General features: G+C 32.0%; 3 protein-coding genes across 3 annotated transcripts in view; 2 read left to right on the forward strand and 1 right to left on the reverse strand.

Annotated features, from left to right (window-relative positions):
* The window catches only part of FTSH12 (FTSH protease 12), a 34210-nt gene extending 32281 nt beyond the window's left edge, over positions 1–1929 (forward strand). Inside the window, exons 18-19 of the mRNA XM_021443814.2 lie at positions 764–844; positions 1211–1929. Coding sequence (XP_021299489.1) covers positions 764–844; positions 1211–1288 — 159 coding nt within the window. The 3' untranslated portion in view covers positions 1289–1929. The remainder of the gene's footprint in view (positions 1–763; positions 845–1210) is intronic.
* A 9043-nt stretch (positions 1930–10972) lies between these two features.
* LOC110428112 (peroxisomal 2,4-dienoyl-CoA reductase [(3E)-enoyl-CoA-producing]-like) lies at positions 10973–14060 on the reverse strand. Its single transcript, XM_021443826.2, has 5 exons — positions 13873–14060; positions 12805–12964; positions 12304–12473; positions 12003–12225; positions 10973–11369 (listed from the first exon to the last, which is right to left on the reverse strand). Exons 1-5 carry the CDS (start codon positions 14056–14058, stop codon positions 11215–11217), a joined length of 894 nt encoding a protein of 297 aa, XP_021299501.1. The 5' UTR covers positions 14059–14060; the 3' UTR covers positions 10973–11214.
* A 1466-nt stretch (positions 14061–15526) lies between these two features.
* RH36 (RNA helicase 36) lies at positions 15527–22009 on the forward strand. The gene is made up of 6 exons (XM_021443866.2): positions 15527–16495; positions 17775–18097; positions 19789–19992; positions 20077–20158; positions 20890–20988; positions 21607–22009. The coding sequence occupies exons 1-6, from the start codon at positions 15863–15865 to the stop codon at positions 21778–21780; spliced, it is 1515 nt and encodes a 504-aa protein (XP_021299541.1). The 5' UTR covers positions 15527–15862; the 3' UTR covers positions 21781–22009.
* Positions 22010–24877: the final 2868 nt, after the last annotated feature.

The following is a 24877-nucleotide window of genomic DNA, read 5'->3' on the forward strand; positions in this document are numbered from 1 at the left end:
CTTCTTTCTGGCTGTCAAGTGCCTTGGTGCTTTATTTCATGCACATGTCCATCGTCAATAAACATTAAAATTTTCAGTTGCTTGTGAAAATAAATTGGCCTTCGGTCAATACTTACTAGGTTCCTGTTGAAAATGATTGCTGAACTTTTGCAGTTGATTTGGTCAGAGTGTGAGCCACTCCTTGTCAAAAGGAAGACCAATGCTTCTGCGGTTTATTTATTGGAATTTCACTAACCACAACCGCTATTTAGACAATTTTGATGTATCATTACATGTAGCTGGTTTTTTTTTGTATATTGTGTACATGATTTTTGCTTTCTCTTATATTATTTTCTTTCAAATCATGGAGATTAGAGAAGGGAAGTCCATTCCTTCTTTAAAATGAACTAGCTTAAAAAATTAGAGTATGAGAAAACTAGGTAAATGTGGAAGGAGATCTCAAAATGCTATTAGAAGCGTATACCAAATGATGCTGTACAGCATGTTAAATGTTGAAACTATGCCAATTATACCAAATGGTAAAGGCCAGCCCTCACAAGAAGGAAATTCTTTCCAAATAAACTGTGACTAGTCTAGTGGACCATGATTATTAGATTATGATGTGAACAGCAAAAGATTGAGACATTTTGTCGATCCCTGAGTAAAATTCTATATTGTTTAGCGTCTGTCATGGGCTGCTGTATCACCTATAGAACTCTTATAACTTGGCTCAAGATTTTTTGTTATGCGCCCTGCTAAGCATCTTAGATGTTTCTTCCCATAGGAAGTTGAAGAGAAAATGAAGGGACTCTCTCCAGTGATGTTTGAGGATTTTGTCAAGCCATTCCAGATCAACTTGGATGAGGTATTTTTATATGCATTTTAACAACTATATAAATCATTACAGATTTGAGAAAATAAGGAAAAAGAAAAATAAATTAAGGACCTTCTAACTGTTGGAAATAGTTTTATGTGATATCAGTTCTTTTAGCACGTGAGATGCAGGCTTTGTATGGACATCATTCAACATCTGCTCATGTAGGCTAATTAAACTGGCTATCCCTTGCTGTATCATTTGGGATTGCATGTCATAGTTCTTTATGCATTTTTGTTCCTCTTTTCTGTCATAAGTTGCTTGTCCCTTCGCCTAACTTGTGTTGTTAAATCTTCTTTGCCTTGTGTTGAATCAAATTTGACATCACCTAATGAACTTTCTTGTTAAATTTCACAGGAGGGACCATTGCCTCATAATGATCGTTTACAATATCAACCTGTGGACATATATCCTGCTCCCCTTCATAGATGTTAATGGTCCTAAATTTCAGTGACAAATCCTGGCATGCAAGTATAATGGTTGCTTTGGTTGATGGACATTAAGAGGCCAGAAATCCTGCTTCACCCCCAAAATTTTCATAATTGTATCACCTGACATAGGGATTTTGATGGTTGCTTGAGTTATTAAATACAAAGAGGCCTGTTTACTTTCTCTGTTGTGAAAGCTTGCTAATTAGGATGTTCATAGTCATGATTGAATAATTATCCTGAAGTTCATTGAAGCTTTCATAAATGCTAGAGGTCTTCCTGTTAAGATTTTTCAACAAATTTGAATCTTGATTGCTAGAATTGATTTGAAGATCTTGATATCCATCGGTTAGCCAGCTCCACGCTGTTCGTTCAACTATAGAAGGAAATCCAGGAATGTAGCTGTGGTCGGCAATGAGGCAAGCATCATATTTAATGGATTCTTTTACTGTAGCTTTGCTGTATTCTTTTGTTTTCCTGAATTTTAAATGGTGCTTTTGCTGAAAGGTTTGTCAATTTGCATTCAGATTTAGTTGTGAATCTTATTCTTCATAGCAGTTTACGTGCAGAAAAAGAAAAAGAGAACTTGTATTATGTCTTGAGTCTTTAAATAAGAAATACATTGTTTCTAAGCCATGTTGCTTTCTGTCGTTTTTTCCATTAGGATGGTGGGCAGGGGGTTGGATTCTTGTTTGATCCCTTATTCCAGAACTAAGCTGGTAGCTTCACCACTATTTACAAGCTTTTCTATTTTCAAAAATCCATAACGGAAATTTGGTTCATTAGTTGATGCATGTTTTCTCTATTTAAAAAGTAGGGTTTAAATATTTTTTCTCAATTAAAAAAAATTATTACAGAATTGAACAGTAATCCCATATTTCATAATGCAAAACCTTCAACATAATAATGGGAGAAGAAAGAGCTTTTTTTTTTTTTAAGTAGAGTTTTTGTTTTACATTATTTTTCAGATTGTTCTTTACTGTTCCTGTTGGGTAAAAAGCTTCAAATCTATTTATAAAATTTTGATCAAATAATCATGGTAACTTAAATTTATCAAGATAAAAAAGGGTAAATCTTTATCTTTTAACAGACTTGCTAAAATTGGATGTTATCCAGGAGTCCAAAATCTCTCACTTAAGCAATGATGGGGAAGTCATACTGCCATTCCCTTAAACGATTGACCACTGAGTATACTTGAATTCAGAAGCTCTACGATAGGAACTCACTAAAGCCAACATGGAGATACTAATCCTTGAGAATAAAATTTAGAATGTTTTCATCAATTTAATCATTGTATTAAAAAAGGGATCAATTTAATCATTTTACTTTGATATTGGGTATAATTAATTTCATTCAAATTGACTGTTAACGATATTGATGTGACAGACAATATTAACTTAGTATTGACATGTTAAATTAAACTTTTATAGATATAAAAATTGGCCATGTGACTTCTTTTTCTTTCTTCTTTTATAATTTTCTTCCTTTGGCTATCGCTTCATATTTAGTGGGACTATTTAAAACATATTTAGTTTTTTTTTTCCATTTTTTTTTCTCTCTAGCTCTCTTTTCTCTCTCCCTTTGCCCTTCTCTCCCAAGTTTGCCCCCCAATCTCAAATTCTAGCCACCAGTACTATCACTGGTCGATGTTTTCGGTGGTCCAAAATTCCAAAAAAAAAAAAACAAAACTCCTTTTTTTCAAAATTTATTCGATTTTTAAAATTCTAAAATTTTTTTTTTTTGAAAATCTAACCAATTTTCCTAAATCTGAAAAAAAAATCCCAAAAAATAAAATTTTCTCTTGAGTTGTGATTTTTGTTCTAAGCGTATATAGGTGGTTATTGTGAATATTTTGAACATTGAGATGATCATGTTCATTTGAACTGCCGAGGCTGATGCCCTTGTTTTTGGGATGATATATGTAATGAACATAGCAACCTAAAGTAGGTCTGGCTATTGTAATGATCCAAGGAACTTTTCGTTCCCTGTTAAGCAATAAAATCCTTTAATTTGCAAAAAACAAAAAATATTAAGAAGGAATCTAGGAAACATTCATTTTTTGTTGATTGTTCTTTATTTATGTAGTATTTTCGCTTCATACTTTCTTTCTTTTTTTTTTCAAAATTTCATAGTTAAAGTTGTTCACATATACATATATATATATATATATATATATATATTAAAAGTAGGAGAAGCTTTCATTTCATTAATATGCTTGACAAAAAGCTACCTATTGGAGGTTGTCATGTTTGTTGTTGATCCTCCATGATTATCTAGTAGAGTTAGTAGCTGTTGATGCTGCGTAGAAGTCAAACTTGGAATTAATGATCTAACTCCACCCACAGTGGCAGCACAAGCAACTTCTAAAGACATGCTTGTCATAGCACCGTCATCCCATTGATTTCCTCGAGAACATGATTGATCACCACTAGTCTATTTGCGGCTCCTCTTTCCAAATTTGTGTCAATTTGGATAACTAATCACCTTGTAACAATACTCTTTCCTGTGGTTTGTCTTTCCACAGCGGATACAAGATGGAAATCAGCAACAACACCCATCATCATTCTTCTTTTATCGTAATTCATTTTCTTTAGTGAATAGGGTAGTAACTTCAATAATAGTTGCAAAAGTTGTGACAACCAAACGTTGTTTTTCTTCCTATGTTGCAATGGCATAAGCTCTTTCAAGATTTGGTAATGGGTCAACACTCTATATCTGTGACCAAACAGTTGAATATACTTCATCAAGTTCCATAAAAAATAAAAAACCTTTTCTTTTCCATGCATAGATCGTATCCTTTTCATCGTACCATAGGTATGTCCACATTTGCACAATGGGATTGGATTGAGACACTGTAACTCACCCTAAATGCATTTTAATTTACTGTAATAGCATAAGATCAACTATTTCTCTTATTGTAAAAGAGCTATGACGTGCTTCAACTCATAAACTCTTGGTGCAATTCTTTAAGTAAATCTTTCTTCTAAATTTTACCCATATTTCTCTCATAATTTCAACCTGAGTAGCACTACGTTGAAGCTCCTTAGCAAGTGCATTTGTAAGCCATGAAAGAACCACTACATTACATTGTATCCATGATTGTAAATCCAAAGAATCAATATCTAGTTTTTCTATCGTTCAATTCACAAAACCTGTTTTGTTTTTAGAATTGAGCATTGCAAAGGGTTCTTCTAGTAGAGAGAGGACATATTGCAATAAGTGAAGCAAAATACACTAGAGGTGACAGAGAGGAAGATTGGAATAATCCTTGAAGCATAAGTGCTTTGGTAGTAAGTGGTAAGGAATAAGAAAGATGGAGAAAATAGTGGAGCACAATAGATGAAAAGGGTTAAATAGAAAGAATAGTTCGAAGAGCTTTGAGGGAATTTTGCCTCCAACCTTCGAGGCTCTCATATTTGTATTGAACAGGATCGTTTTCTTGAGAGCAATTAAAAGAATACGTTCAATTATAAGAGAACGAGCTTGTCATGGAAGAGCATGTTAAAGAATGACTTATGGGATATTAAAAGAATGACCAAGGAATTGGGTAGTGGGAGTAAATTTTGGACAATGGAGTAGCGACACTTGATAGTGCACCAAGTGCACTTTATTGGAAGAAAAAAAAAAGTAAAGCACATGTACTTCAAGGAAAGGTTAAGAATAAATCTTTTTAACTATCTTCATATCTGAGCCACTAAGCCAAGCTTTTTAAAACATCCCAAACATAAAGATAATTCATGAACCCTGCCACTCGTTCTGAGTTACTTTCACTTCCCTATATGAAATAGCTATTCCACACTTATTCCTATTCTATAGCATAACATATGAAATAGCTGTTCCATGCTTGTTTTTATTCTATAGCACAATACTTCAAAAAATTATAATTAGCCAAAATTGAGTATCTATATTTTGCCTTCTTCATAAAAGTTCTTATAAGGAGTTTTATGCATAAAACAAGAAGATGCACATAGGATAAGCAAGGCAATGCTTATATATATATATATATATATATATATATATATATATAGGAATAAAGAATAACTTGCAAATTTATGCTTTTATTTTTTTTTATTGTTATTTTTTTGTTGTCATTATGTGTTACACACTTGAGAACATCCTAGGCATTTTTGCGCTTGCAACGTCCTTGACCATTTTCGCACCTGGAATGCCCTTGTTCGTTTTTGAGTTTGGAACACCCTTGTGCATTTTCGCTGTTGGAATGTCCTTGGGAAACACTTAGGTATTAGTCGAAGAGGAAGGTAGTTCGCGCAAACTATTATAAAAATCTTGAGAAAAGGACTTCAACGTTGATCTTGTTACAAGAAATTATTTTTTTTTGTATCTCATTTTATTTATTTATTTATTTATCGTGAACTTGAGTAAGAGAAAGAACTGTTCTAGGATTTTTTTTCTTAGTTGGACAAGTAAGGCGTGGGCTTATTTTAGACTTGAACACTTTACAATTGTTTTTAGTAAAGTGTGATAATAGGAAAAGTTCAAAATAAAAAGCAGAGTAGAGATATATATGGAAAAGCAATGAAATGTAGAAAAAGATTTGATGAGAAAATTTAAAGTGTTTTATGGAGAATAATTTCCTAAAATCTATAAATAGGAGAGAATAGTTTTACAAAAAATTCACAATCAACTTCTAAGATTTTTCCTTACGGTTTCTTTGGACAAGTTCCTTTCTCAACAATATATATATTTTTTATTTGTTGTAACATAGCTTCCATAGAAAAAAAGGGAAAAGAATTTTTTTTTATTATTGCTGCTAACCTTTCCTAGAAAGGAGTTATATTTATATATATGATAACTATAGTTTATAGAGTTATGTTAACATATTTTAGAGACTTAAGTAGTTAGATATTTGAGATTTTAGGTTTGAATTTTAGTATTTTAATTGTTTCTCTTAATTAAGTTTGATTATATGTTTAGTAGTTTAATTTAAGCTATTTTAGTTTAATTTTATGTTATTTTTTTTAACTTACTTTAGGTATTGTTGATTTCTCTTATTGATTTTGTAGGAAAATTGATGAGAAAGGCTTCCTTGATGAAAATTCGTACAAATATGGTGATGACTTTATTCATATATGTTGTAATATTTCAAGGATAACTTAAGCTACAAAAGTGCAATTGATGTGATTCTTAATCCATTGGAAAGAAAAAGATAGGGCTACAACTTTCGTGTTTACCACTTTACTTATTTTGGATAAGATAAAATAGAAAATCATGTTGAAAATGGCTACACTATTGTAATTTTGCACAAGGCAACACTAAAGAATAAAAGCTGCAGCCTTGAGTTGTTCAAGGCTACATCGCCATGATACACCAAAGCCTTATAAAAAATTCAGAGAGCAGAGTGCTGTGACGTTAAGGATAGCAAGGCCACAGGGCTAAAGAAAGTAAGGCTGTAGTGCTAAGGAGAGCAAGGCCGCGACACTAGTGAAAGGAAAAGTCTTATACAAAATCCAGAAAGTAAAGTCCCATAGTGTTGAGGAGACCAAGGTCACGACATCACAAGGCATCATATTGTCACTTGTGGTCATAGTGCCAAACTTTAAAAAATACAATGGCACAAAATGTCCAATGGCGCATATATCATGCATTCTTAACGAATGGCTGCTCATACAAATAATGATGAGCTCTTGGTTCACTCTTTTCAAAATAGCCTTACAAGGTCTACAGCTAGGTGGTATATCAAATTGGATAAGAATCGAATTCAGTCTTGAAAAGACCTCGTTAGAGCTTTTGTAGCTCAATATAGGCATGTTATAGATATGGCTCCAAATAGACTTTCTTTGCAAAATGTGGAAAAAAAAACTACAAAAAGTTTTAAAGAATATGCTCAAAGGTGGAGAGACATGGCCGTAAGAAATCCAGCCACCTTTCATTGACAAGGAAAGAACAGTGTTATTTATCAACACCTTGTGTACGCCATACTATGAAAGGCTAATTGGCAATGCCACAAAAAATTTTACCGACATAGTAATTTCAAGAGAGATTATTGATAGTGCTATCAAGCAGGGTAAAATAAAGGTGAATGATGCAACTAAAGACGGTCAATCAAAGAAAAAGGAAGGAGAGGTGTAATTCTTGAGGGCTTTAATCAATATCCCTCATATTACCCTTTTTACCCTACAATCAATAATGTCTTTCAAAATCCATACCAACAAATTCAAAACCACTAACCTTCTCAACAAATATTAGTCCCCAAAGTCTTACATACATACCAAATAGTCCAAAGAGACCATGGAATAACTAGGAAAAAGAGCAATTTGACCCAATCCCTATGACATATACAGTTGTGTTTCCACAACTCATTAAAAACCACCTTGTTGCATTTATTTATGTGGAACCGTTAAAGCCACCTTACCCTAGATGGTATGATGTTAATGCTCATTGTGATTACCACTATGGAGCTCAAGGTCATTCCACCAAGAATTGCACACCATTGAAGTGCAAGGTGTAAAGTTTGGTCAAAGCAAGATTGTTAAGATAACCCAAGTGTCAACGGGAATCCATTACTGAATCACACGGGGGGTTCATTAAATGTCATGAATTGTGGAAAAGTGAGCTACATCAAGATAAATGTAGATGAGGTTAAAACTCCAATGATTGAGATATTCAAAGCAATGATTAAGGTTGGCATGCTTCAAACATCAGACACTAAGCAATCGAAATGCAATTTTGATCTTTCTTGCAAATACCACAAGGGAATGGTAGGGCATTCTGTCCAACTTTTCATCAAGGAAACATTTATTCCTAATTAAACAGAAATGGAAGAATCGATGTTTAAAGAAGTAAAAGTCGATTCCTGAAAAGGTAGAAACAAAATGGAAAAACATTGGAAAAGAAAAATTGATTTCTCGAGTATCGAATCATTAATTCTCAAAGCTGCAAAGAAGAAAGATTGGAAACTTGTTGAAGAATCAAAGAAAGAGAATAGAACAAGGATGGAGCAAAAAAATAGAATTTGAAATTTCAATTTAACATTCAACGGATAAGAAGAAACAACTTCTGAAGAAGGCAATGATTGATTCTCACAAAACATAATGCTCAAGGCTTGAAGTGAGATAGGAAAAATCAACTACTCAAAAAATGCACTAATTAATTCTCTCTAAATAAAAAGCATCAGACTCAAATTGAAGCAAGAAGAATCGATGCCTCAAAAGTCAAAAGATCGATTCTCAAAAAACAAAATGTCTTAGATTGGAAAAGAATCGACTTCTCACATGTCCATTGGTCAATTCTTGAAGGTTAACTAACGCAATTCAAATGACCTCAATTTTTGAAAATTGAACAAAAACTTTTCTCTTGTTGGCAAAAATAAAGAAAACCTATAAATACCTTTGTGAATGACTTTTTCAAGTGAGAAGAATAGAGAAGAACAGCTAGAAAGAAAAGAGAGAAAGAAAATCATTACAAATGGAGAAGAGAGCAAAAATTTCTTAAAGTTCATTCCCTTCTCTTTACAATAAACTCCCAAAAACAGAGTATCATTTCCTAAGCTTACATTCCTAGATTCATCTTCAGCCTCTTGTACTAAACTCAGCTCATCAGCCTTGTTAGAGATTTAAAGCTTTGTAATACACTGTTGTAAGGCTATACCTTTATAGCAAAAGGTAGAAAGGTTATACCTCCTTGTAAAGGTAAAAAGCTTATGCTTGATCCTTCAAAGGTAGTATTATAAAGGTTGTACTTGATGCTAAAAAAGGTAATAACTTGTCAAGAGGTTGCGATTAATCCCTAAAAGATAGTTGCTTGTAAAGGTTATGCATAAACCTAGTTGAAAAAGGCAGTTGATAATGAATTCAAACTCTTTGTACTATTAAGGGAGAGTACATAAGCTTTAAGGATAAAACCTTTATAGAAATCATGGTTGAGTTTGTTTTTTCTCTTTTATACTCATTCTTTGCTTTATTCTTTATCTTTTAAGCGCTCATACTTTTGTTCATAAGTTGTACTTTAAAAGTTTTCATCTTTACCTTTGTTTTCAAGAAAAATCAAATTTTTTAAAGAACCAATCCACCCCCCTCTTGGTTTCTTTATCTTAAGTTTCTTGAACTAACACATTCAAGAAATGATATTTCCTTTTTAAAGTTTTGAAGCCTTGGTGAAGGAGTTTTATTTAAAATTTGGAACCTTAGTGGAGGAATTCTTAAGATATTGGAACCTTAGTGGAAGAATTCTTAAGATTTTGGAAACTCAATAGAGAAATTATTAAGATATTAGAGCCTCGGTGGAGGAATTCTTAAGATATTGAAACCTTTGTGGAGGAATTCATATGATATTGAAGCCTCGATGGAGGAATTTGAGGCTTTGGTGGAGGAATTCTTAAAATATTGGAATTCTTAAAATGTTAGAACTTTGATAAAGAAATTCTTAAGATATTGAAACCTTGGTGAAGGAATTTGAAGCCTCGGTAAAAGAGATTAAAAAGTTTCGAAGCCTCGATAGAAGAATTGTAAAAACTTTAAAGACTCGATAGAAGGATTCTCATTTTCTTTTAAAGTTTAAAGCTTCGATGCAGGAGTTTTTTATTTTATTTTCAAATTTGAAACCTTGGAAGAGGAGATTTAAAAGTTTTAAACCCTTGATAGAGGAGTTGTAAAAAGTTTTAAAGCCTTAAAGGAGGAATTTTAATTTCTTTTTAAATTGTGGAATTTTGATAAAGGAGTTTTGAGTTCTTTTATAACTACTCCGAACAAAAATAGTTGTTTATATATTTTTCTGAATCCTTAGTTCCAAAGATGGGTAATTGTAAACACCATATCTATCCGAGACTTAATCTTATTTGTTATTTAACTTTTAATTTTTATTTATAAATAATTATTATATATATGAACATAGTTAAATAAAAATTTTAAATTTTACAAATATAATTTGATAATGAATGTTTAATATAAAATAAATGAAAATCATTTAATGATGAAATTTCAAGAATGTTATGAGGGATACCTTTCTTAAAAAATTTTGAGATGAGAAAATCTTTTTAAATTTTATCAAAAAGGTTGGAAAATTTTGGTTGAATTTCAATGTTAAAGGATATTTTATTTATTTTAAAATGATAATTGGAGAAACAGTTAAGGAAAATAAACTAAGATATTAAAATAAAATTTATTTATTAAGACTAAAAAGAAAACACATAATTAAATAAGTATAATTTTAAATGAACATTGTGAAGATGCTAATCCTTTCCTCATACGTAATTGTACTTCCAAACTTAATCTATTTCGTAAATTGGAATCCATTTTTTTAAAAAACTCAAATCAAACGTAAGAGCTCATTAGGAAAAATAGATTCAATTAAGTGATTAGTCGCATCTAAATATGATGACTTCTTTTACGTCTAACAATTGAGTTTTAAGACTCATACATTATGACGCCCATTAATTCGAAATTAAAAGATAAATTGTGTATAAATAAAAAATTATCAACTTAAAATTTTAATGAATTTTGAAAAAAATTATCGAACCATGCCTCTATTCTCTTTTTTTTTTTTGTATATTTTCCCATTCTCCAGTGTTTTTTCAATTCTCTATTATTTTTAATTTTTTGTATTTTTTATTTTCTATATATACTTTTTTTGTAATTTTTATTGTTTTACATTTTACAATTATATGATAAAAATAAAAAAATTAAAAATTTTAATTACAATTTCTTAAAAAAAAAAACACCCCAAAGCAAAAAAAAAAAAAAATGTCCACAATCCCTCTTGATTTGAAAAGAACTAGCTTTTTCCTGCATGTCATGAAAAGCTTGAGAAGGCTTAATTCAATAGCTTGGTAAAGTAGCTTCTAGCTTTATTCAATCAATTGAAGGCTTCTAACGAGGGATGAAAGCCCTCCCCTGAGATATTCATATATGAAGACAATAGTTTTAGCTATACCCTATATACGTTGAAGCATTTAGATGATCACTCCATCAGCTTGGTTCACAGCTTGCTGGTTGGAACTCCAACTGGTTTATCTCTAGATCTCTTTTCGACTGCCCGAGACAGCTGCTTGACTGCCTCTTTCGTTATATGGCGAGGCCGGCTCAGCCAATGTCCTCCATCGATTATAAGTGTAGTTCCATTGACATATTTACCTTCAAATTTGCATACACATGGATTAAGAGCTTAAAATTTTCTCAGTAAATTATTAATGCTGGAAAAACAATGGCAGGAAGAGAAAATGCATGCTACTCTGCCACCTATCATTCCCTGGACTAAGTGCCAACACCATGAACTTTTTTCATCCTTTATTTTATTTTGGGTCCGTGATCATACGAATCAAATGAGGGGAGGGAAAGGAAATACTACCATTTAAAATAAGTGCCAACACCATGAGAAGGTGAAACACATCGGATGCACTTACATACGGCAGAATATATCAGACAACATGGGCATATTTCTTGAAATGTAAAGACTGTACAGCCAGATAATGCGCGTTGGATATGTTGAGCTCAGATGTATTCAAGCTAATAGTGAAAATGAAAATTAAACCTTCATATGATGGTAACTGATTAATATAAGGACAAGAAAGAGATGGATTATGATGGCTCTGAAAATTCAGGACTGAGATTTGGATATGGACATGCTAAAAGCAAGAAAAAGATTACATTTTCACATCATATTGTTGTATTGATCAGTGAGTTTAAGATTAGATTCTTGAATCTTTAATATATAGACAAATATAGGTAATGGCGAGATAACTAGAACAGGGATCTAAGGTTACTCACCAGCAGCTGAGAAAAGGTAGAGAGCAGCCATAGCGATATCCCATTTGTCCCCTAGTTTATACAATGGCATGTAATCTCGAGCTTTGCTATTAATCTCCTCTGGTGCAAGTTTACTCAGGCCAGGAGTATCACCAATAGGGCCTGGGGCAATACCATTTACTCGAATATCATAGTCAGTTCCCCATTCAAGTGCTAAGTTTCTAGTAATGCTATCAACAGCTGCCTAACAGAAAGAAAACACTGCAAATAAGTATAAGTCGAGTAAAATATTCCTCACAGGAAGAAATTTATGCAAACAAACCTTGGCTGCAGAGACATGTATTTGATACCAAGCAGCAGTATAGTGCAAAGTAGCACTAATGTTCAAAATCACCCCACCCCCAGATGAGTTCCTTCCAGGTCCTCCTTTTTTGAGATACTTAAGTGCTTCATGGCACATAGTGAATGTGCCAACAGAATCAATATCCATAACTGCAGGTGTAGGTGAGAATAAACTTTAGCTAAAACGTTTATATAAAGAAGAAGGCCTAGTTACCAATCATAAGAAAGTAGTTGCTAATAACTTTTGGGGTGTGGTTTTTCAAAAAAAATAAAAAGGGAAAAACAGGATATTTTATTGCTTAATAACTCTATGAGGCAGTTAAGAACAAAATTTTAAACAAGTACAGGAAAAGATAAAAATTTGCTAGAGCTTCAAAAAGCCATTGTAGACAAGGCCAAAGATCATTGAGTTAAATCTACAAATTGCTCTCATCAAATGACCCTGTATACATCGGAAACCTGTTGGAAAGGCTCCAAGTACCTGTTCGAAACCCATTAGGGGACAAATCCTCAGCTGACACAAGAAAATTGCCAGCAGCAGCATTCACAAGAATGTCAATGCGGCCAAAATGCTTGAAAGTTGATTCAACCACTCTTCTTGCATCTTCCTGCTTGCGAACATCCCCCTCAAAGCCAACAGCCTTCAAAAACAATAGTAAGTGTATGCAATCTCAGCTGATGCTCAGTGAAGGTAGAAAACATGAAAAATCATGCAAAATGCAGGCAATTAATGGATAAGTAACATACACACAAGGACGTAGCAATTGATTCAGTTGACTGGATTATAACATCAGAAATCTGGAGCTAATGCACCAAAGTGAGCATTGAGCACCACACAATTTTGCAGTTTGTTAACTCTGAATATCTTGCCGTCAGCATTGTCTATAGTAGCAGCTTATTAACTTTTTCTTCTTCCATTAGTGATCAGACTGGGTAGAACTATCAGTTTTTCAGCAACCAAATAAGCACAATTTGGCTCCAAAAGGAAAAAAAAAGATCAACCGAGCATATAACACTGAGAAAGAACAACAAAAAGGTTTAAGGGATTAATTAAAAGTAGCTGAATGTATGTGTGTATTACAAGTTAGAACTCATACCTCAAGTGATGCATACGACATTTTCACATAATATATTGATATTCATATGTAACACGTGGTTAAACAATGAGAAAGGTTGTTCAATTAATGAGATGAATCAAGGGGATAATACTAACAAACATGGCACTCTCTTCAAAAGGAGAACATAGCACAGTTTTTATTTATTCAATCCTAACAATACTTGTTGTAGGGGATCCTTTTGGTAGGGAGAGAGGACATGTTGTAAAAAGCAAAAAAAAAAAAAAAACAAAGATTAGTTGGATTCAAACAAGAAGAATAATACCTGCCTCTGGTGCATATAAATATAATAAAATTGAAAGAGAGTGAACTGAATTCAGATAGGAAAAGCCAAAAAAGCCAAAAAAAAAAGGAAAGAAATGAAGAAGAACACAGATCAGACATAAAAAACAGAGGAAATGGTGATGATAAAACAAGGAATATATGATACTTACAATGATCCCAAGGGATTGAAGAGCAGAGACAGCAGATTCAAGGACTTGTTTGCGCCGACCCATGATTGCAACAGAAGCTCCATGTTTCCCAAACTGTGTAGAAATCTCAAAGCCAATCCCTGACCCTCCTCCTGTTATCAAAGCCACCTTCCCCTTCACTATATCCGCCTTGAATGGTGACTCCATTGCACTCTTCCACCCTCTTTTCTTTGGTTGCTTTCCCTTCACTCTATCTACCCTGTTTCCAACACGCAAGCCTCTGTTCCCCTTCTCTACCCAACAACACATAAAGGTGACGTTTGGTACATTACAATGCAATGTGATTACAGGTAATGTGATTGTAAGTAATGTGATTGCAAGCAATGTGATTACAGGGAAAATAACATTACAGTGTTTGGTATGTAAGCAAAATAATGATTAAAATGCAGGGAAGATAACATTGCAGTGTTTGGTTTACAAGTACTTTAGTGAGAATGTATGTTAATTGTCAAAATTACCCCTAATTATTAAAATATAAGTTTATATATTTATATTTTTTATTATTAATTTTTATATAATATCATTTCTTAAATATATTTTTAATATCATATATTTTATTTTTATTTATTATTATAAATATTTTTATATTTTTATTTTTAATATATTATATTTTTATTATTAATTTTTATATAATATCATTTCTTAAATTATTTTTAATGTCATATATTTTATTTATTTATTATTATAATATTTTATATTTTATTTAATATATTTATATTTTTATTATTAATTTTTCTATAATATCATTTCTTAAATATATTTTTAATGTCATATATTTTATTTTATTTATTATTATAATATTTTATATTTTATTTTTAATATATTTATATTTTTATTATTAATTTTTATATAATATCATTTCTTAAATATATTTTTAATGTCATATATTTTTATTTTATTTTATTATAATATTTTATATTTTATTTTTAATATATTTATATTTATATTATTAATTTTTATATAATATCATATTTTAAATATATTTTAAATATCATATATTTTATTTTTATTTATTATTATAATTTTATATATTTTATTTTTATTTTTTAATATATTTTTTATATTATATATTTTATTTTAATTTGTTTTACCTATATTATATAAATGTTAATTTTTATTATTTTATTTTATTTTAATTTTTATTCTTATATTATATATATTTTATTTTAATATTTTTATTTTAATTATAATATTATAAAATATTTTTAATAAGGTAATAAAATTAAAGGGTAAAATTGTCTTTAAGAACATTACAGAGTGCAATGTAATGTGATTGCATTGGTTTTGGACTGCAATCACATTACATCGATTGGCTGTAATGTGATTGCATTGCAATCTTACATTGCAGTAATCTGTTATAAAACAAACGTTGCAATGTAATTTAATAAACCACATTGCAAGTAATGTGCTTTACATTGCAGCATACCAAACGCCACCAAAATGTTTGTGGACTCCAAGCATTCACTTGTCATGTCCTTTGCCAATTTCGAACATCGTAAAGAAAAGCAAAACACACCGTTTTGGAATTTCCTTCTTTTTTTTTTTTTAATTTTTTTTACTTATAAAATCAAAAACTTATGTTTCTAATTCAGGAATGAACATCAAATTACAACACTCCCCAAATTTTCCTTTCATGGAAAGTTTTGGGACCAAACAGATAAACAAAGCGAATATGATCCCTTTTTCCAGCTTTTATTTTTTTATTTACTGACTCTAGAGTTGATTCTTTCATTTATCAATGGAAAATCCTTTTTCTAGAAAATCTTTGAATGATTAAATATTCAGATTCCCTCACTTTCCGTTCTCACGACCAAAACATAGTGTGGCCGCTAAATTATTTTTGGTGTTCCGTCTCCTGTCCGGGTCTTTAAAGGAGGAAAAGATTTCAAATTTCTTTCCCCAGTTTTAAGAGGTTTCTTTCACTTTCTCTCCATCCAAACAGTAAATTACCATGATTCAAGAAGAGCAGGGACAGGAAAGCTCTCCAACTCTAATCGACAAAAACTTCCCTCTTTTCTCCAAACCCCGCAAACCCAAACCCAATAAAACCACTAAACCCTCTCAAAACCTTAACTCCCAAACTCCCCAAATAGAAAAAGTCTCCTCCACCTCTGACTCCGCCGCCGCCGCCGCTACAACCACCGCTTTCTCCGACCTGGGCTTAGCAGAATGGGCCATCGAAACATGCAAAGAACTCCGAATGCGAAAGCCCACGCCGGTCCAAACCCATTGCATACCCAAAATACTTGCCGGTCGTGACGTGCTGGGAATAGCCCAGACGGGAAGCGGCAAAACTGCGGCGTTTGCTCTGCCGATATTGCACCGTTTGGCGGAGGATCCGTATGGGGTTTTTGCGCTGGTGATTACGCCGACAAGGGAGCTGGCTTTCCAGTTGGCGGAGCAGTTCACAGCACTGGGGTCTTGTTTGCATTTAAGGTGTTCGGTGGTGGTGGGTGGAATGGACATGATTACGCAGGCGAAAGCCTTGGCTTCAAGGCCGCATGTCGTTGTGGCTACACCTGGGAGAATTAAGGTTTTGCTGGAAGACAATCCTGATATCCCTAAAGTCTTCCAAAGAACTCAGGTAAATCCCCATTTCCTGCTTTATAGGTTTGCTACCTGCTTTTTGTAAGCAGAAAAACGAATATGCATTGGGATACCAAATAGAATTAAAAATTTTTACCTTTTTTGAGCAACAAAATATTGAATTTTGTTTTTTATTTCGCCTCAAACTATTATGTCCAAGAGCTTTTACTCATTTGCTCATTTTGAATCAAATATGGTTTTGCTCTCTAGTCTTTGCTGTTTTCTTTTTACCAATTTTTGGGGAAGTAGAAAGCAATTAGCGAAAGAAATAATCAAATGGAGCACTACGTGGTTGTGTTGTTGAAAATTTGTTATCGTGAATTTTGGTCACACATTTAGCGTTTTAGCTATTACTAAGTTAGACTTTACATCTACTTATCTTACTCAAGACATGGTACTAAACAAAGCAGAATGTCTATGTAGCCAGTTCACAAAGGGGAAAGTGGCGTAGTTTGTTGTTGCACTGATTGAATTATGATGAGAGTTGTTTTGTAGTGTATGATCTGGTAGTACAATTATTTCAAAATGGCACTGACAATTTAGAATGTAACTCTGAGTGATTTAAAGTTTGGATGATATACTGCAATTAGCTAGGAATTTTGGCCAAATTAGGGATAACATGGCTGGTGACCCAAATTTCATTTAAAAGACAGCGAAATTGTTTTGCATTTGATAAATTTCAGAATGATGGATAAAACCTTTGAACTCATTGATTGTACAATGTTTTCTCTTTTGCAGGTTTATTCTGTTGGTAAAATAATAGTTAAATCTGGGGACATATTAGGATATTGGTATTAATTATTATTATTTTTTGTGTTAATTAGCTATAAATGATTTGGAACAATTTAGTAGGCAAGAATCTTGGATAATCTGTAGATAGGATGCTAGGTAATATGATGGGGATTAAGGAATGGATAAGGTTGTCTAATCAAATATTTCATTATTTTAGGAGTGAATCTGAAGCATTTATATTATCTGCTTACTATTGGTTGACTTGAAGATTTGGAGATTTTCAGAAACTGGACTTTATTCTTTAGGAATATAAGAACATTTTTAGAATAAGATTGTTGGGAGAATTGTCACAGTGAGTGATTGGAATAGGATAATTGGATTGAACTATATCGCCCTGCAATGAGTCAGGGAAGCAGGATAAACACTTGAGATTGTATCTCTAACCATGAGTCTCTTTAAAACCCTGCATGATAAATAAATTAATAAATAAATATGCTCTTTTTGAAGTTGTTCCTCATTTACAATTTTTTTATTTTTTGTTTTAGTTTTTAGTTTTGGATGAAGCAGATAGAGTTTTGGATGTTGGCTTTGAGGATGAATTAAGGGTGGTTTTCCAATGCTTGCCAAAAAAGCGGCAAACTTTGTTATTTTCTGCAACAATGACTGATGATCTGGAAACACTGCTTGAGCTTTCTGCCAACAAGGCGTTCTTCTATGAGGCTTATGAAGGCTTCAGGACAGTTGAAACACTTAAGCAGCAGTATCTTTTTATCCCAAAAACTGTGAAGGATGCTTATCTTGTGCACATTTTGTCTAAAATGGAAGAGATGAATATCCGCTCAGCCATGATATTTGTCTCAAGATGCAGGTAACAAATCTTTTGAGCCATGCATTCTGATTTTTCATTTTTCTTTTTCTTTTTAGGATCAGTAATATGCTTTCTTCTTTCTTAATGCGCTAATAGCTGCAATCTTAGTCCAAGCTGTGTACCAAATTCCTCTAGAAGATGTCACTTCAATTTTGATTCTTTTTGTCATTAGTATATCTTTAAAATATTACATGGAGTCAATTCTCATTTTTCATTTGTCCATAATTTTCATGGTCTTCAATTCTCCTACCGCTTCCCCTGCACTCTCTTTCGTCTGCTATACTATGCGGTATCTCTTAAAGCTGAATCCAACTTGAGGGGAGATTTTAAGATAAATAATTGTGCTTGGGCTACGAGAAAGGCTTGATTTTTTTTCTGTTTTGTGTTAGTGAATAGGGAAAAGTAAGGAACCTACATATAATAAAACTAACTTTTGAAGATGGTATCTGCAAATAGAGGATGTTGTATGTGAAAAACTACCATAGTAAGGCTCCTGGACTACCTCCATTGAAATTTGAAATCACTGAAAAATGTTGAGTGCAAATTTGATCACATGGAAGTCTAAATACAAATCAGTGTTTAACCAGTAAGAATAAGGAGACTATATCACACGGCCCTAATAAGCCCTGATCTAGAATTACAACTTTAAAGAGTTATGCCAACTTTGCATTTCATACCAATAGAAACTTTTAAACTTTGAGCTGTATTGTGATCATGCTTTGATTGAGAATGGGAGGAGAGCATTATTCTCCTTCCAGTTGAATAAACTTGCTTTCAGAGAGTTAAACTGTGTTCTAGTAATATATTACTTCTCTGAGAATGGATGACCTTTCCATGGGACTACATAGGAATGCAAATTGCTTTAAGACGAAGCAGCAAGCTAACCATTCAAAACCTTAATTACAGTCATGATCTTTGTAGGAACACTAGGAGACAGAAAATAGAATTCTGATAATACATCTATACTGTAATGTAACTTATACATCGGATACAGATCTGTTGTTGAAATGATCAGGAAAAGATAAAACATACATTAAGACCAAGTAGTTTTTGGAAGATTGGAAATGTTTCAATGCGTAGGCATGCAAGTTCTTGAAAGGATCAAGCAGACATTGATGATGATTGGAAATTATGATACTCTCCTTTCTCTAATTAGTGGTTTTATTGTTGTCATCTAAACTTCAAATTGGAGTTGGGGGACAAAAGAGGGAAGCTGTCCTATCAGCATTTGTGCTGGTGAGTGCAATGCTCTTGTCTATCTTGGTATTATAGGAATTAGTGAATTGAGAAAGCCTTTGCCTTTCTTGCTCTTTTCTTTCTCTCATTTCTCTGATCTGTCTCCCAATCTTCACAAATCCTTTTATTCTGATTTCTTTCTAGTATAGTTCTCTCTATTTTCTAGCTCTTTCTCTGCCAGTTCTGCATCTTACTTAGATATAGAATCTTGGTATGGACATGTTACCCTTTTCTTTTTTTTCTTTTTTCTATTTCTTTTCTGGACATTTTTATTGTCTTTGGAATGATTGGTGTGGCATATGTTCTTTTTACTGTTTGCCAAATAAGATGCCTCAGGACATGCTTTTTCCTGGCAGGTTTTGTATGGTAGGTTTGCTTTCTAGTAAAAAAGATATTTAATTCCTCACACATCCTTATGTTGACATTTCCCTTTATTCTTTAAAATGTGGTTGCAGAGATTGTCACCTTTTAAGTTTATTATTAGAAGAGCTTGAAGTGGAGGCTGCAGCTTTGCATTCATTAAAATCACAGGCTCTAAGGCTTTCTGCAGTGCAGCATTTTAAATCTGGACGTGTTTCTATACTGCTTTCTACTGATGTTGCCAGCCGTGGTTTAGACATTCCTACTGTTGATCTTGTCATAAATTATGATCTTCCAAGGTTATATTCAATAAGGGTTTTTCTTAATTTCTGGTTTCTCTAAAGTTTTCTTGGGAACTAAAATCCAGCAGCCACCTACTGCAGGTATCCTAGAGATTATGTTCATCGTGTGGGGCGAACTGCAAGAGCTGGAAGAGGAGGATTGGCTGTGAGCTTTGTTACTGAGGTTAGTAGGAAGTGGTAGTTGATTGAAACTGGTTTTTCATGGTTCTTTGAGTGTTTTTGGACCCTGAAGCGCAGCTTAGAATGTTTTTTTTGTAAATTTTACTGAATAATAACTTTGGAACTAACTTCTGCTAATGACTTGCCTCATGTATTCTTTACTTGCCAGGAATTTGTCTGTTTGACTTAAAAATTCTAAAGACCTTAGAGTACTATTTTTTTTTCTTTTACACACATGATGCACTGAACCTAATGGCATGCTTCTTTACTTGTGTTGTATGCCTTTCAGAGGATTGTCACGTCTATAAGATAATCCATAGTTGATATTCCTCACATGTTTCCTTTAGCATCAGCTCTATATGTGGTCACTGCAGAATTTCTATTTTTAACATAGAATTTTATGTAGATAAGGAAGCAACTCAACTGAAATTGATTTAAGTTCAAACCCTGTTAATAAATAAAGCCATTTCTTCCCTCTCTTTGACTCTCATATTTGAAACTTACTGATAAAAACATGTCCCCTTCTGACTTCTCCATCACCCCCCCGCCCCACCCCCTTACCCTTCCCAACAATGATGTGTTCGTATGTGTTTCAATGTCTTAATGAATAAAGTATGTATCATGGTTTATGAATTATCTAGTCTTTTTCAGACCTAATAGAGATGCCTTTAGGATTATGGGGTCTCTGGTTCTTGATTTTGCTCAATTTCCTTACCAGAGGAATGTAATTTGCAGAATGATGTGGATCTTGTTCATGAGATAGAAGCTGAACTGGGAAAACAATTGGAAAATTTTGAGTGCAAAGAGAATGAAGTCCTTTCCGATTTTACAAAGGTATGATCTCTTAGATTCTTCTTTTTTGTTGCTAGCCTAGTCTTCTTGGATTGTTATTTTACATGTAATTTAGTAGTGTTCTGCTTAAACTCCATTGCTATTCACATGGACGTATCAACCTTCATTAATTGGCAGTATCACTTGTGACCTGCATATGCAATTGCACCTGATGCTCTTAGGTTGACATACGTGGTAAATTCTGTTAGAAATATGTGTTAATATGCCTAGAGATCATGTGTTTTTGCTTTTGGAGCCAGAGTTTGTCCTACTCATTATTTTGAGGAAGAAAATAATTCTGCTGCTGCATAAGGATGCCTCTGGTCCATGTATTGATGCTAGTAGGTCTGCCTTGTTAACTCGACTACCTACATGTCAAATATGTACTATGATTTAGAAGGGGATGCACCCCCAACCACTTGCAAATGGATACCATATACCTTCTTCTTTGTACTGTATGGGCAGGTTATGTAGCACATATAATAAGCATTGCAGGACTAATAACTTGTACTGGTTTGTGGCTTCTGTCAACACTAAAGAGTTGGTATTCAATGTAATCAACATAACATTAACAGAACAAGTATTTTCAGTATCTTATACAAGTTGATATAAAATTTTCAGGTCTGTAAGGCAAAACGTGTGGCAACAATGAAGATGATGGATGATGGGTTTGAAGAGAAAGTAAACGGACGTAAAAAGCAGAAACTAAAGACACTAGCAGAGAAAGGATTATTGAAGAAAAGGAGTAAGAAGAGAAAGCGTGGAACATTTGCTAAAAATAGTGATGAGTCCTAAAATCTTGCAACTCTCAACCCAACCCTTACCATCAATGTAAGCTCCATTTTGTCCAGGAGCTGCTTGGATGCAGGTGAAGTGATTAAATTGCTTTTTTTTTTTTGGTTTTTTTTGACACCCAATTTCCTTGTCATGAAATACCCTTTTTGGTTCTTTAGAATAGCTGTTTTCGAATATAAATAATTATTGGATAATTCCTTATTTATTGAAGAAATTCTTCAAAGGAAAAGTTATGCAAAATAAGGAGGAAGAGTTGAAGTCATAGGTTTTGGTTTAAAGAGGAAAGGTTTGAATTAAGTTTCTTGGGAGGGAATAGAGATGTCATGCAATCAAGTCAATAGGCTTTACAATTTTTACATAGGTATTTCTTTGCTAAGATATTAAACATTTGAATTTTTCGCTTTTTAAATAAGTTTTTTTTTTAATTTTTTATTGCACATAGATAAGTGCATTTTTTTTATTTATATATAAAAATATCAAAAGATATCATTTATATAAGGTGAACTTTTTAGTCAATAGGTTCATGACTAATCCACATCTTTATATGTGGACATTGAGATGACTTTTCTAATGGGTAAAATTGGTTGTGTATAAAATTTCTTGTCAACCAATTTTCTAGTCATCTACTTATTAAGTGATCATGAACATAGCCACTATCAACATTGCATGTGTCACATTACTTTTTCTCATCATAAGAACTTATATAAGAAAATCTGCGTAATAATACATTTTTAGAGAAAATAAACGAATAAACAATTTTTAAAAAAAAAATTGAAATATTTACAATACTTGTTTAATATTTTAGCCTATCCATTTTTGGTGTTTATATGTTAGAAAGATTTGTTGTATTTAAAAGGTATAATACTTAACAAAGATTCAAATCAATATTTATTTTTTATTATATTTAATTAAGTTTTTATATTTTTATTTTAAGTTAAATAAGTTCTTATGCATGAAATGTTGACATGTGATTGTGGATGGTGATATGGCTTCATGATTTGATCATGCAGTATTTTTATCATTCATGTTAATGGCATGTAAATATAAAATAATAAGTAACAATTTGATTAATGATAATAAATCAACTGTGAATTAAAAATATTTATTTAATTTAAAATAAAAATATACAAATTTAATTGAACGTAATATAAAAGAAGATTTATTTAAAATTTTTGAATAATTCAGACTTTCTATTTTTAAAGTATTATGCCTATTTATAAAGTTTAGGTACGTAATGTGATGTAATCAAAGAGCTTGAGCTCAGGCTCAACTATTTAAAACTCAAAACTAGCTTCGAGTTCAACTAATTTTTATTTTTGAAAACTCTAACTCAATATATATAGGAGTTATGAAGGAAGAATGTATGATAATTTTTTAAAAATATATACATCTAGGGAATTTGCAAGAAGAAATTTTTGATCGTCATCAGTTGATGATGCTTGTTTTTTATATTTTTTATAATTGGGAAAAAAAATTCAAACCTTACTCTTTTTAAGTAAAGAGATTGTATATCAACCAATGAGCAAAATGTTCAGGTATGATGATATTTGTTTTCATTGATAGTAATTTATGGAACAGTTATCTGTAGTTAGTCAAGAAAAAGTCAATTACAATGAAGAAAATGAAGAGAATCATCTAATTGTGTAATTTTTCAGATGTTTGAGCACGTAAAAGTTGATAGTACAATGTATAGATCATGATTTGTTACAGGTGTTTCTGGAGATGTTAGTTTGTGCACAAAAGTTAACATTATAGTATAATCTATCACATTGCATGTGAACAAAAAATATAAAGTAGTGGTTGTAATTATAAATATCCATTCCTACCCAGTCAACAAAAAGTTAAGGCAGGTCAACAAAATGAATATGATGTCATGGTGTTGTATTTTTGTAGATGTTTGTGCTCATTCAAAAGTGAACATCACAGTGTTCAATTTTCAATCATGCTTATGAACAAAAATTATAATGTAGTTTTGGGCATGTTAGTGATCTAAGTTGCAAAATTTCTTGCTATTCAGGGTCGGACAAAAAGTCTGCAAGGATTATAAAAGAAGTTGAAATTTAGTTATGGTAATGAGTTGATCAGTTAAAGTGTCAAGACAAATCAAATAACAATATTGAGTAGAAATTAGCAGAAAGAATAGTTGTGTAAGCAAACATTAAAGAAAAATAAATTGTGTACATAGTACAAAAGTAAGGTTACGATTAGTGTATTGTTAAGGATGTGATTATTGAGAGAATGTGATTATTAAGAATAAAACTATGTAACATTTGGTATAACTAGGAAAAGTACTAATTGCAGGGAATGTGATTGCTAAGAGGATTACATTGTAGTTTTTGGTTTATGAGCACTTTACTAAGAATATAATATAAATTGGTAAAATTACCCTTGTGTATAAAAAACATATAAACTAAATAAATTTATAATTTTTAATATAAAATTTAACTTTTTAACTTTAAGCAATTAAAATAGAAAATAATAATATTAAAAAAATAACATAATATTTTTTATTAATTATTTAAATATTAAAATGTGTAAAATTAGTAAATATTTATTTTCACCTTAAACTTATAAAAATTAAAAATAAAAAAATTCTCCAAAGAAAAAAACCTATTGATAGATAAAAGATTCTATCAATAGATCTCAATATCTATCAATGGATACAACTCGCTATTAAAAGTTTGAATGTAATCTATAAAAAGATGAGGAGAACATCTATCAATAGATATATTATTTTAAACTTGCTTGAAACTTTCTTTCTTTCATAATCGTGGCACTCAAATACCTTTTCCTCTCAAATCTTCTGAATTCCTTAGTAAATTTCCTCAATTCTAAACCGTTTAAATGTTTCTTTCTCAATTTTAAACATCAAAAACATAAATTTTTCTCAAAATACTTTCAAATTTTTTAAAATTTGAATTAGGGTCTCTTAAAACCCAAGGTCTCAATCTCTTCAATTTTTAGATTTGGTGGTGAAATTAAACCCAAATATATTGGTGACGACCTATCTTTCCTATGAACAATGAGAAAAAAGGGAAAAAGGCAAGGTGAGAAGAAGGAGAAAAAGGCAAGAAGGAAGAAAGAAAAGAAGGCAGAA

This window comes from Theobroma umbraticum, unplaced genomic scaffold (assembly GCF_002168275.2).
Source record: "Theobroma umbraticum cultivar Fairchild unplaced genomic scaffold, ASM216827v3 scaffold_25.0, whole genome shotgun sequence".
In the NCBI taxonomy this organism is placed as follows: domain Eukaryota; kingdom Viridiplantae; phylum Streptophyta; class Magnoliopsida; order Malvales; family Malvaceae; genus Theobroma; species Theobroma umbraticum.

Coding starts and splice junctions, on each gene's coding strand:
- RH36 (XM_021443866.2), top strand. CDS start 15,863: ATGATTCAAGAAGAGCAGGGACAGGAAAGCTCTCCAACTCTAATCGAC. Junction 18,098..19,788: donor ATATTTGTCTCAAGATGCAG/GTAACAAATCTT, acceptor ATGTGGTTGCAG/AGATTGTCACCTTTTAAGTT. Junction 19,993..20,076: donor ATAAATTATGATCTTCCAAG/GTTATATTCAAT, acceptor CACCTACTGCAG/GTATCCTAGAGATTATGTTC.
- LOC110428112 (XM_021443826.2), bottom strand. CDS start 14,058: ATGGAGTCACCATTCAAGGCGGATATAGTGAAGGGGAAGGTGGCTTTG. Junction 12,474..12,804: donor CCCTAATGGGTTTCGAACAG/GTACTTGGAGCC, acceptor CTACACCTGCAG/TTATGGATATTGATTCTGTT. Junction 11,370..12,002: donor CTACCTTTTCTCAGCTGCTG/GTGAGTAACCTT, acceptor GCAAATTTGAAG/GTAAATATGTCAATGGAACT.